The sequence below is a fragment of the Caretta caretta genome, chromosome 3 (genome assembly GCF_965140235.1).
Source record: "Caretta caretta isolate rCarCar2 chromosome 3, rCarCar1.hap1, whole genome shotgun sequence".
Classification (NCBI taxonomy): domain Eukaryota; kingdom Metazoa; phylum Chordata; order Testudines; family Cheloniidae; genus Caretta; species Caretta caretta.
The window spans coordinates 167,689,614-167,702,276 of NC_134208.1; the positions used below are offsets into that span (position 1 = coordinate 167,689,614).

A 12,663-nucleotide genomic window follows, 5' to 3' on the forward strand; every position below is an offset into this window, starting at 1 on the left:
AGTTCTCTGAAAACAGCCACTCAAACACGCAGTCATCACTGTGAACAGAGGGCAGAGGCCTGTGTGGGGCAAGGAGGGCAGGGATTTGGGAGGGAAGAGCAGAGGATCAAACACTTTCTTAATGTGGGTCAGGATGATCCCCATTTCAAAGATAGAGAAAGTGAGGCACCAGGTAGGAGTGTGACCTGGCCAGGATCACATTACCACTCAGTGGCAGGACTGCAGTACAACCCGTTCCCTGCTCTCATCACTGGACCCTGCTGCCCCTTCTGTATGACCCCTCCAGCAATCCTCTCCCATAGGCCATCCCCACCACTCTCCAGTACGAGGTTGTTTCCATAATGGAAGCAGGCTTGTAACAGAATTCACACACCAATAGGCGCCCCTTCCTGGCAAGGCCTGGTGTCACAGCTTTCTTGCTGGGCTAGCACCCCTGCTGATAGTCGCTAGGGTGCTCTGGCAGGTTTTTGGCTGGGAACTCAGCCCTTCAGCCAGGTGACCGTCTTTGAGTCCACTCCTTCCTGGATTGCGCTCATCCCAAACTAAATTCCAAAAAGGTCCTTTACAGAAACAAGGTCTTCTGTCCCTTTGAGGGCTCTTCCTCAACCTGACTTTGGCTCAGCCTGCCCTTGCTGGCCTTAGTAACCTTTTCTGTGGCCTTGTACATCCCCTTCCTTAGAGATCATGGGAGAACCAGTCCTATCCTGGATTCAAGGTTCTGCCCCAAAGCCCTGTATCGAACAGCAGGGCCTACTCCTGTACCTTTGCTGTGGTTTTCCCTGGTTTTCCCCTCAGGTGGAGCTCACTCTGTAATCCATTTGGCCTAGCTCCAGGCTTTATAGCCCACAGGCCAAGCCCCCCTGTTACATACCCTCCTCCTTAGAACCTGGCCCACATGGGGGGCAAGTTCTATTCTTGTCCAAGCTTCATCCCTCGTCATCTCGTCACTGTCACCGGCTGCATGCTTGTACAGCCTGCACGCACAGAGTCTCCAGCTCTACTGCCAGCTCGCTCACCAGAATGAAGAAGCAATCCTTCTCTTCTGCAGTATCCCAGCGCTCTTCCTGCAGCCACTCATTCTCATTAACCACTGCTTGCAGAGCCTCTTCTGAAGCCTTTAGCTTCTTCTGTAGCCTTTTTGCTACTGCTGCTGCATACACCAAAACCTTTTCCGTCAGGGTCTGAGAACCCACCATGGACAGCTCCACCCTTGTAGTTGTCCCTTCTTCAGTCTGCTTCATCTCTGGGCCAACCATTTCGTCCTTCACCTCCCTGCAGCATCTGACAGGGTGTGTGGGTGGAGGGTCTGCAAGGTCTTGTCCCCATCTTGGCACTAGGCCACGCTTGTAGACTTTCTCATGCCCTGCTCTCCTGGGCTAACCTTCTCAGCACAGCCCAGGCATGCTCTCTGTGTCTGCTCTTTTTATGCATGGGCATAGCAGACCCTGGGTTGATTTCCCTTTGCAGGATCTCTCACAGGCATTGTTGCTGCTGCGTCTGTAGCTCCACCTGTACTTCCTTCTGCTTCTGTTGGTTTTCTAGGAACTGCTGGAGAAACCCCTAGACCTGCTTTGGCTGTTTAAATTGTCCCGGGAACTGAAGTGGGAAATCCAGTGACCAGCTCGGTCCCTCGAGACACCCGCTTGGGAGAACAGACCTGCCTTCAGCAACCAAGACTTCCATCAGCCCTCACGGATCACCGGGGGAATTCAATCCTCCTGACTATGCCAATCAGAAACGAATCTACTGGGAGTTACGTGCCCCGCTGGTGGGCAGACATGGCATCACAGCCCTGTGATGTTATGGGGAGGTACATGGTGCCTCTCAGTTAGGGCTCATTTTATAATCAGCTTGGCTAATCCCCAGGCTGTGCAGCCCAGGGGAAAGCACCTAGCCCACTCCTACTGTTACTGCGCTGGGGTCCTTGCACCCCACCTGGTTTCCAAAGGGGCTGAGTACACGAAGGCCTCATTGCCTGGAACTGGAGTGTGCTTGTTCTGGTGACTCTGACATTCAGGCCCTTCATCATTCAGAAGCTGACAGGTGTGGTGAGGGTGCTGGAGAAACCCCACTGCTGAGCGGAAGGATGTCAAGGAGTTGGGATTCTGGGAGCTGATGGGTTCATTTGCCCTGCTGTGGGAAGTGGAGCTGGAGACAGGAGATGCCATGGGAATGAGACTACCTGATGCTCTCTTCATGCCTGAGGGGCTGGAGCCTCCTGCCGGAAGTGCTCTCAGGAGTCCAGGTTCGAGGACATCTCTGGGGAGATGCTTCCTAGGAACAAAACCAGGGTGGTATGATGATGGAGACGTCTCTGTCCCAGAGCTGGGAGCCAGGGATGGGGGAAGCTCCCAGCCAGGCTGTGCATTGGGGATCCCATTTCTCCCCCAAGAGACCCACATGCCCCAAGGAGTAAATGGCTCTTACCTCCATGAGGGAGTGGGGTCTTCCATCTAAGCCTCTTTGAGAGCCAGCATTGCTTGGTTTGATGGGAGGAGGTGACCTGTCCCCACTGCTCCCTGAGGTGGCTCAGCTGCAGGTTGCGCCCGTCTGGGAGGCTTTGCCAGATCCCAGGGCCTGGAAGACAGCTGGAAAGGAGGCTTCTGCCCCAGATGAAGGAATCTGGGGGGCAGAGGGAAGGATCCTGCTCCACAGAGAGGGGAGAGAGTTTCTGTGAGTACCAGGGGGCTCCATTTCCCCTTTCACTAGCTCCCCATTTACAGTGAGCCAGAGCAGTACCTGCAGCTGGGAGTGGGAGTGGCTGGTGGCCTCAGAGGCACAGCCCCTGCAGTGCCTCAGGCACTTGGCGCAAGCGCTGGATGATGCAGAGCTGGCGCATCACATTGGCCACGACGTCCTCCTGATGCAAGGGAACGAGAACCTGTCAGAGACTCAGACGTCCCCGAAGAATCAGGGGGGATTAAGGGAACCTGGAACCAGCAGCATTCCCACCCAGCACCTGCCCACGTCGGAGGCATGGATTCACCCTCCTGACCCCCAGAATGGAGGCTTGTTGTCCTTTCTAGTGACCTCTAGTGCCAACCCCCCTCCTTGGAGGGTGAGCTCCTGCCACCTCCCCCTCAGTGCCCCTGAGAGCTGTTCCACCTCCAATCCACAGCTCAAGTTCTCAGAACCCTCTCCTCCACCCCCACCCCCACCCTCACCCCCACCCAGGTTGGGCAGGGAGGGGGCTCTAGTGGGGAGGCGGGGGCGGGGGGATGAGGGATTCTGGCAGCAGTGAAGTGGGATGTGGGGGGGTTGAGACCTTTCCCCAAGTCATCCCAGCCACTAGTGCTAAAGCTGCAGGATGGCAGCCCTTGTGAATGGGGCAGATCAGCAGCCCCTGCTGACTGAATCCTCCCGTTCTCTCTAGAGTGGGTCCAGCCCTGCCAGCAGCAGGACAAGTTTCCCCCGCCCATGTGCCTCAGCCCTGCCTGGTCAGTTCACATCACCCGTCAGTCCTTGGCCTCCCAGGCTGCCAGTGATGGGAGCAACTCTGGGTGGTGGCTCGGGTGACATGGACACTAGGCCAGTGATGAACTGCCAAAATTTTAACAACTGGTTCCCTCCTCACCCCACGAGGGGGTCGTGACCCACCCCCACCCCCAGGGACTCCTGCCCCATCCAACCCCCTGCGTTCTTTGACGCCTCCCCCCCCCCGGAACCCCTGCCCCATCTACCCCCCTCCCCTGTCCCATGACTGACCCCAGAACCGGGCAGGAGGGTCTCGTGGGCCACCGTAGTGGGTGCCACCCCACCCCTAAGAGCCATAGGGACCTGCCGGGGGCAAGATGTGATGCTCCCAGGAAGCATCCGGCAGGTCCTTCTGGCTCCTAGGGGCAGAGGAGCATAGCTGGGGGGGAGCAGGGGGAGCAGCTGCTCCCCCCATTGATCACATCAAAAGTGGTGCCTTAGGCACCGACTCCGTGGGTGCTCCGGGGCTGGAGCACCCATGGGGAAAATTTGGTGAGTGCAGAGCACCCACCGGCAGCTCCCCGCCCCGCGCCCGGCCCCAGCTCACCTCTGCTCCACCTCCACCTCCTCCCCTGAACACACTGCCCCACTCTGCTTCTCCGCCCCCCCCCCAGCTTCCCGCAAATCATCTGTTCGCGCGGGAAGCCGGGGGGGGGGGGGGGACTGAGAAGCAAGCGGCAGCTTCGCGCTCAGGCCCAGGGAGGCAGAGGTGAGCTGGTGCGGGGAGTGGTTCCCCTGCACGCCCCCCTCTCTCCCCCCAGGTTAACTGCTGTGGCGCGGGCGGCCCTCCTCGCATCTCCCGCCCCTAGCCCACCTCTGCCTCCCTGGGCCTGAGTGCAAAGCCGCCACCTGCTTCTCAGCCCTCCCCAGCTTCCCACGTGAACAGATGATTTGCGGGAAACCAGGGGCGGGGGCGGAGAAGCAGAGCGGGGCAGCGCATGCAGGGGAGGAGGTGGAGGTGGAGCGGAGGAGAGCTGGGGCCAGGCACGGGGTGGGGAGCTGCCGGTGGGTGCTCTGCACTCACCAAATTTTCCCCATGGGTGCTCCAGCCCCAACTTTTGGCCAGTTGTTAAATATAGAAATTTAGAAATCTCGCGGGACAACCAGTTCTAAAAGGGCTTCTAAATTTAACAACTGGTTCCAGTGAACCGGCTCCAGCTCACCACTGCACTAGGCCACTGGGAACTGGTGCAGCCCTGTGGAACAGGAGAGGCTCGAAGAGGGCACTTAAGGGACTCTTCTGCCCTTCCCAAGACCGATAGTACCGGGGCCTAAGAACATGAGTCTGTGATGAGGTAATGCTTGTCATTAATTAGCCTTGCTAAACAGCTGGATTGGAGCTTCTCTGGGGACAAGCTGGCTCCCTCCTGCTCATCGAGGTGGATTCATCTCCCTTCCCTGTAGCACCTTCTCTCACTCTCATTCCCCACCAGGCTCCTTGCTGACAGGCCAGTGAATGGCCATAGGATGGGAATGAGGTCTGGGCCTACCCCAATCTCCTGAGTCTAATGCAGCTGCTTACCTTGTCCCCCATCAGCTGCTGGGCTTCCCCCAGGAGGGAGTAGGTGAGGAGCAGCCCAGATTGGCTGACACGCAGCAGGGGGTCATGGATGGCCAGCACTGCCATCCAGAGGAAAGATGTCTGCACCTCCAAGAAGAACTTTCCGAAGACCTAAAGCCAACAGGACGTGAGGCATTAGCAGACTGCCCAGAACCAGGCTCCAAATCCTGGGGCTAGAACGTTATCTCCGTCTAGTGGCCCTAGGAGGCAGCCAGTGCAGGGGACCCAGCCGCCCCCATTCCCTGAGCTGTGTCATGCCCTGGCAGAGTGTCCTTACCTCCCCTACCCTGGCTGTGTTCTTGTAGCCCAGGAGCCTGCTGTCCTGGTGCCAGTCCCAACACCACAGGTCTTCAGCCTCATGGATGGTCAGCCCTGGGAGAGACACACACAGTTGTTATTCTGGTTGCAGTGCTTGTGTCCTTCCAATCCCATTGGTGGCTGCACAGTGGGCAGAGTCCTCGCTGTGTGCCTGGCCCAGCAGAATTGCAAGGGGTGGTGTAGAACAGAGAAAGAGACAGACAGAGACTCATCCTCCAGCCGGGGTCAGTCTGAGAGAAATTGGCTGGGGTCCCAGTCTCACTCTTCTATCGGGTGCCATTTCCCAGCTGGGTTCCTTACTCCTCTGGTGCAGCAGCAGCTGGTAGAGCTGGTAAACCCCCTCCCTGGCCTGCTGGCTGATGTCCTTGGCTGGGTCACCGATGAACAGAGCCAGCTGTGCCACATGGTGACCCATCCTGTGGAATTCTGCTGAGTTCTAATGGAAGGAGAGGGAGAGGGGACTCCATCAGCATTTTCCTGTCAGCTCCCAGTCTCCCACTGGGCTAGGACTCTCCTTCCCCTCCACCTCTCTGCAGGAGATGCCTAGAGGATAGAAGCTAGAGCTAGATCCTTAATTTCCTCTTCCCCCAAGGGAGCCTGGAGCACAGGGATGTGGGCAGGGCCCTCCATGAGGACTTGTTTCCACAGATGCTCCAGGATGACAGGAAGGCATGAACCTGGAGCATGGTCCCCTTAAAAGCCCAGAGTCATCACTTAACCAGGACAAGAAGAACATGACTCAAGCCAAGCTCATTATCATAACTCTGCCTCCCCAAGAGGAACACTCCTAACCCACAGCCCCTGCAGCAGCAGATCCTACAGCTCGTTGGAGCCAACCCACCTACGCCTGGAGTCAGGAAGCTGGGGTCAGAGGTCACTTACGTCAAACTCAGGGAGGGTGATAATGAATCTTAGCAGGGCCGTGCTGCTCCTAATGGCCCTGGCTCTCTCTTGTGACACCCTGGACACGATCTAGTAGTTAATGTGCTGTGGGGAAAGGAGGCAGCATAGGACCAATGGGCAGGTGCACGTGTTGTGCAAATGAGACCCACCCCCGATCCCCAGGGGGCTGAGACATTGTGCACAGGGTGGAATATCTGATTCATTGATCGCAGAGCTTTAGAAGGGGATTGTTGCCCCCAGGACGATGCTTGTCTCCTGCAGGTCACAACTTGTCATTGTCTTTCTAGATTGGAACAATGTTCGGTGTCTGGGCTGGTCCCATCCTCCCTGAACTCCTGATTTCTGAACAGCTCACCAGGAAGGAGACAGACCCCTCACCCCTCCCTGACTCTCACTCAAGTCCTTGGTTGAGTGAAGGGACTGAGTGTGAGCACAATCCCCACAGGAATCTCAGGGCCCGTCGGAGCTGATTCTCTGGAGTCCTCCTGTTTCTCTAGGAAGGAGCCTATGACTCTTCTCTGAGGACCATCTTCTGGATCTCACAGGAGGGGTTCAGACTCTCACTCCCCAAGCCAGCCAGGGGCCCTGTGGTTAGTGCTCAACAGAACCAGGCAGAGCTCTGGCTTGAAGTCCCAGCTCCTTCCTCTGTCCTTCCAGGAGGAAGGGCCTGACACTGCATTGCACTGACTGCCCTGACCAAGGACGGCCCACTGGGGGCCCAGCTAAGAGGACAGACTGGAAAATGGATCTAAGAGTTAAGGTAAAATTGCCCCCACCCCTCTCATCGGGCTCACCTCCAAGAAGTAGTGGAGCCTGCCGGTGTCTGGGGACTCTGCCAGCAGGTTCCCCAGCATGGCATCCAGGAGGTCTGGCAAGACCCTATGCAGATCCTGCAAAGCAAGGGAGAGCCATGGGTCAGAGTTAAGGAAAGAGGGACTACACCTGCCACAGGATGGGAAGAGGGGTCTCTGGGAAGCACTGGTGAGACCCCCAAACACATATCCTGGCCTCTCTCATTCACATCCCACTGCAGGCAATTAGCAAGGATTCATGGCAGGATGACAGGTGGCTCTTCAATCCATGACTTTAGCATGATCTACCTGGACTTGGGTGGTGTCCTTCTCCGTGCCCAGGGTGAAGACAGCATGCAGGGCAGCTTGAAGGAGGTGGGTTTCCAGCTCTGGCTCCAGGGCAGATGTCATGGCGCTGGCAAGAGAGAGGAGCTGGTATTAGACTGTGCAGTGCGGTGGTGGGACTATCACCAACATGGATGTGAAACTGCAGGGAAATAGGCACAGGCTGGCGAGAATGGAAACTGAGGCACCGAGCCAGGGAATGACAAGGCCAAGGTTTCCCAGACAGACAGTGGCAGGGCAGGAATAGCGCCTCTTCCCTGGACCCTGCTGCCCCTCCTGTATCTGATCCTGGGAGGGAGCCTCTCCCCAAAGCCATTGCAATGTTACTGGAGTGAAAAGAACAGCCCAGCCCAGAGAGAGTGAACCTTCCCACCACCTCTGCCAGAGGAGCCACCCTTGGGAGGTGACCTGGGAGTGGGAGGGTCAGTGACTCACAGCCCTGGGCCTGAGCAGCGCCAGGGTTAGGGGAACCAGGAGGGAGGGTCTCGGTACCTGAGGTTGCCCACAGCAATCAGGGAGTTAGCAAGGACGGCGCCGGGTGGAGAGTTATCAGGCAGCTCCTCAATGAACTCCTGTGAGACCCAAAGGAGACAAAGGAGTGTGTGAGATTCAGGCCTCACTGACAATTCCCAGTTAGGAGATTACACAGTCAGCGCCCCACACAGCCAGCAGGATCACCCCACCTGCCTCCCACTCCTCCGATTCCTGCCCAATCTCAGAATTTCTCCCATCTCTTCTCCCCAACCTTCAGCCCCAGCAATCCCTGCCCGCAGCTGCCCCTCCAGCATCAGCCAGCCCCCATCCATTGGGCCAGAGAGACTCCTGCCCTCCCATGTCTCTGTCCTCCCTCCAGCTGCTGGGCACCGTGTCTCGCTCACCACAATCCTCTCCACTACAGCTGCCTTGCAGCAGTTCGGCTCCAGTGTGTCCTGCCCTCTCTGACGTGCAGCGAGACACGCAGGGTGGATGGTGTGCAGGAACATGAGGTGCTGGGCCTCATCCTGCACCCACCAGGAGTGGGGTTAGGGGAGAGAGAGCCAGTTAGCCAGGGACCTCCCTGCCCCAACCCCACCAGCTGCAGGACTCAGGCCTGAATGGGGGAGAGTGGGGACCCCCCCATTGTCCAGATCACCCATGACTCCTGCACAAGCAGTGCCTGTGGGGGGAAGACCCCGGCTGGTGTGTGACAAACACCCCAATCTTGGGAGTCCCAGATCATGGAGGAGAAAGGTCCCCATTAGGGCTGGTGGATCATCAGAGACAAGACCCTCTGCAGGGGGTCAGGGTGCTGGGAAGGGGCAGGACAATCTCGGTTCCAGCACAGCTGGGGAACGTTTGTACCTTTTCTTGGCCCTGGAGCTGCTCTCGGATGTTCCTGAGAGCAGCCTCCTCTGTGGCCATATCCATCCATTCCTCCTTCTTGTCCTCTGAGTTCCTGGGGGTCCCTGCACCAGGGAGAGAAGGGGACAGGGTCACGCCTGCTGCCACTCAGGGAAAGGACAGGGGCATGGTGGGGCAATGTGTCCCCTTCCCACCTCCGGGACCCAGGCCAGATGAGGCGCCACACTCCCCCCTCTCTCTCAGTGATGCCTTCAACCCCCAACTCCTTCAGGAGCCCATAGGAAGGCGACCCCCCGACACTGTCCTGGACTCCCTGGGAGGTGCCTGCCCCCCTACCCCACAACTGGAGCACCAAGGACCAAAGTGGCTAGTGTCAGTGGGGTTCACGTGGCTCAGGCCAGACACCTGGGCTGGGGACCCACCCCCATAGCACTGGTCGAGGGCCTGGACCCAGGGTGTTCACAGCCCCCTCCTCACCCCTCCCTGAGCCCAGCCTGGCTCCTCACCTGGAACAAAGCAGCGGCACCCATCGGCCTCGCTGCTGCCCGAGTCATAGGTCCTGCTGCTGTCCCATGGGGAGCAGACCGAGCTGCTGGTGCAGGGACAGGGATCCTCCACCTCCTGCCCTGGGGAGGCTGGAAGGTCCTCAGTGACCGGGTAGGGCGATGCCTCCTGCTGGGAATCAGGGCTGGGTTCCTGGGGCCAGTGCTTCCCACACAACAAGTCCCAGAGCCACCCTGCCCGGTTCCCCTCCTGGGCTGGGTCCTGCCTGCCCAGTCGCATCCTGGGCCAGCTCCATTTCGGCCTGGCCGGTGGCTCTCCCACCTTGGCGCCTGCGCCGGGAGTGGGTTTCCTCTGCCAGAAGGCTGGGCACCTCCACCTCCTGGCCTGGCCAGGGGCTCCTTCCACACCAGCAGGGAGGGAGGGGCCGCTCTGCTCCTGGGGAAGATGGCAGCTGCTTACCTCAGGCTCTAGGGCCACCTTCTTCCTGAACATCCTCAGGATCCTGGCCATCCTGGAACCGAGCAGGGAGCAGGCGTGAGTCTGGGGTCAAGGCAGCCTCTCACTAACCAGCCTTTTTGGTCCCTGCCCATCCCTGCCCCAGCCAGAGCAGCTCCTCCTCCCCCCACAGGGGTGCAGGGAGTGTAATCTCCACACGCTGGCAGGAGCTCATTGCATGATCTGCTCCCAACGTTCCCCCTCGTCATCCCTGGTGCTGCAACACCCGGGGAGTCTCCTCCTTTTCGAGCACTGGGGTCAGTCACAAAGATCATCAGTCACTTTGGACAAGCAGCTCACTCCTGCCATCCCAGGGCACATTCCCCCCCAGGCTAGAGAAGGAACAGAACCCAGGAGTGCGGACTTCTCCTGGGAAACCATTCCCCACGTCAAAGTCCCAAGGCATAGCAAGCCCAGGGCCCCGTCATTTCCCATTGATTTCCATGCTCAGCCGCTCACAGGGTCTGGCCCAGCTCAGAGACTCTCAGCCTTGGGAACAGTCTCCCACAAGGGAAGGGCTGTGAGCCCCATTGCTGGGACCTTTCCAAACACACTGGAGACAGCTCTGGAGAAGCCCCTCCCCGGTCTGAGAGCAAGGGGCTCCTGGGGGCGGTTTGCAAATCCAATCTCCTTTGGGAGAGATTCTCTCCTCCTCTTTCTGCCTCTCCCCAAACAGACAGGAGACGCCACAGAGGAACCCTAATGCCACTCACTTGCTCTAGGTGATGGAGCGATGGATGGCGGATGTTCAGGATCACCTGCTGTCGCTCGCCCTCCTCCTCATTCTCCAAGCCCAAGGCAGGCTGGAGAGGGTGGTGACCGGAAAACTCTGGGCGATCGACTGGCTGTGAAAAGAAGAGTCTGTCTTATTGCCAAGGGACGGAGAAACTCAGCCAGCAGCAGGGGTGCAGAACACTGCCCTAGTGCAGGGGTGACGGCGCCTCCCAGCTCCTGACATCCCAGCACTTTACACACCTTCCTGGAGCCTCCCAACTCCCCTGGGCTGTAGGGACTGTGACCCCCCAACCCTACTGATGAGAAACAGGCCTGGGGAGGGGAAGCTACTGGCTCAGGGTCACACCAAGTGTCAGAGCCATGGATGGGACCCAGCAGTCCATATTTCCAGACCCCTTCACTAACCACTGCTGCACACTCCCTCCCACAGCTGGCAATTACAATCAGGCCCTCATGTCCAGTCCCCCTACCTTTGAGGGGGACTGTGCTCTGTTGTAGTGACTGGACCAGGGGGTTGGGAGTCAGGACTCCTGGGTTCCATTGCTGGTTTTCCTATTGACCTGTGGGACTTTGGGCAAGTTGCTCCCCACTCTATGACTCTGACCCCAGCAGTCAAATGGGGATTTCCTACTTTCCCACTATGGGAAAGTGCTGGGAAAAAAAAGCTGCTCTGACAGTGCTAAGCAGCATCTGACCAATAAAGGTCAGTGTGCACTGCCCAGGAGGAGGAGTGTTTGGCTCTGGGGTTTCACTTCAGCCCAGTCTCTAGCCAGGGGCCCAGTCATGGAGTTTGGCTCAAGTAGACCAATTCTCCAATTTGTTAAGGGAGTTTTGAATTCCAATCCTGTGCTCCAAAGTGCTTGGTGTCATCTGCAAATTTTAGAAGCATACTCTCCACTCCATTTTCCAAATCATTAATGAAAATATTGAATAGTTCCGGACCCCAGACTGATTCCTGCCGGACCCACTAGGTACACCCTCTCAGCTGGACAGCCAAACATGGAGAAGGACTCTTGGAGTATGGGCTTTCAACCAGCTGTGTACCCACATTATACTAATTGCATCGAGACCACATTTCCCTAGTTTGCTTGTGAGAATGTCTGATGGGACTGTGTCAAAAGCCTTCTTAATGCCAAGATAGATCACATCTCCTGTTTACCCACCTCCTCTAGGCCCGTAACCCTGTCAAAAAAGGAAATAGGATTGCTTTGGAATGATTTGTTCTTGACAAATCCATGTTCACTAGTCCTAAGAATCAAATTATCCTGTAGGTGCTGACAAACTGATTGTTTAATAATGTGTTCCAGTATCTTTCCAGGGATGGAAGTGAGGCTGGCTAGTCTGTAAGTCCCAGGGTTCTCTTTAGTCCCCTTTTAAAGATAGGTACTATCTTGTTAGTGGATGGGAAGATGTTCTTTTTTGGGGATCTCAGAAGAGAACTGGGACACAGCACCTGGTTTGTTAAGACCACAAAAATGGAGGCAGGAACCTCTTCTCTCCTCCTGGCAAAGAACTCCAGGTACCTAAAAGAGTGGGACTCACATCCCTGAATGGGCTTTAAAAAAGACAATGGTTAACATTTGGCCCCAACCATTTCTTGTTTCCACAGATGAGACATTTTAGCAAAGTTTAGAATTCCTTGGTGCTCAACACCATGAAACTCCCCTTTCTCCTTCACAAAGGGCTTTAACGCCCCTTATCTCACCCAGGATGACGGCTGCCCAGAGTTCAAGAATTTTCCCTCTTCCCATTGGACAGATGGGGAGTCTGAGGTTCAGAGAAGGGAAGTGACCTACCCAAGGGCCTACACAGCAAGGTGGTGGCAGAGCCAGAAAGAGAAGCCACCAGTCCTGACTCCTGTTCTAACAGACAACAAACCCCCCAGAGGCAGGGATAGAGCCCAGCAATCGAGATGGCCGGGAAATTACATTGAAACCGTTTCTGTCAGAAAATTCCTTTCAGACTAAACCAGTTTGTTTCTTGAAATCATAACAAGTGGGATGAAAATGCTTTGCAAAAATATATTGTCACACTGTGTTAAATTGTCTCGTTGCACATAAAGAGAAGACACTTAGATCTTGAAAATTAGATAAAATGCTTCAATCTCAAGTAAGTAATTGCTGCTCTTAATTTCAAAATAATAAAATACAAATAAAACAGAATATTTCAGCTATTCTATGATGTCATAATCTGATC

General features: G+C 56.6%; 1 protein-coding gene across 1 annotated transcript; it reads right to left on the reverse strand.

Moving 5' to 3' along the window:
* Positions 1-607: 607 nt before the first annotated feature.
* LOC125634945 (protein MROH8-like) lies at positions 608-7,138 on the reverse strand. Its single transcript, XM_075126208.1, has 7 exons — positions 7,051-7,138; positions 5,654-5,789; positions 5,313-5,407; positions 4,997-5,146; positions 2,740-2,860; positions 2,428-2,644; positions 608-2,274 (listed from the first exon to the last, which is right to left on the reverse strand). The coding sequence occupies exons 1-5, from the start codon at positions 7,108-7,110 to the stop codon at positions 2,771-2,773; spliced, it is 531 nt and encodes a 176-aa protein (XP_074982309.1). The 5' UTR covers positions 7,111-7,138; the 3' UTR covers positions 608-2,274; positions 2,428-2,644; positions 2,740-2,770.
* Positions 7,139-12,663: the final 5,525 nt, after the last annotated feature.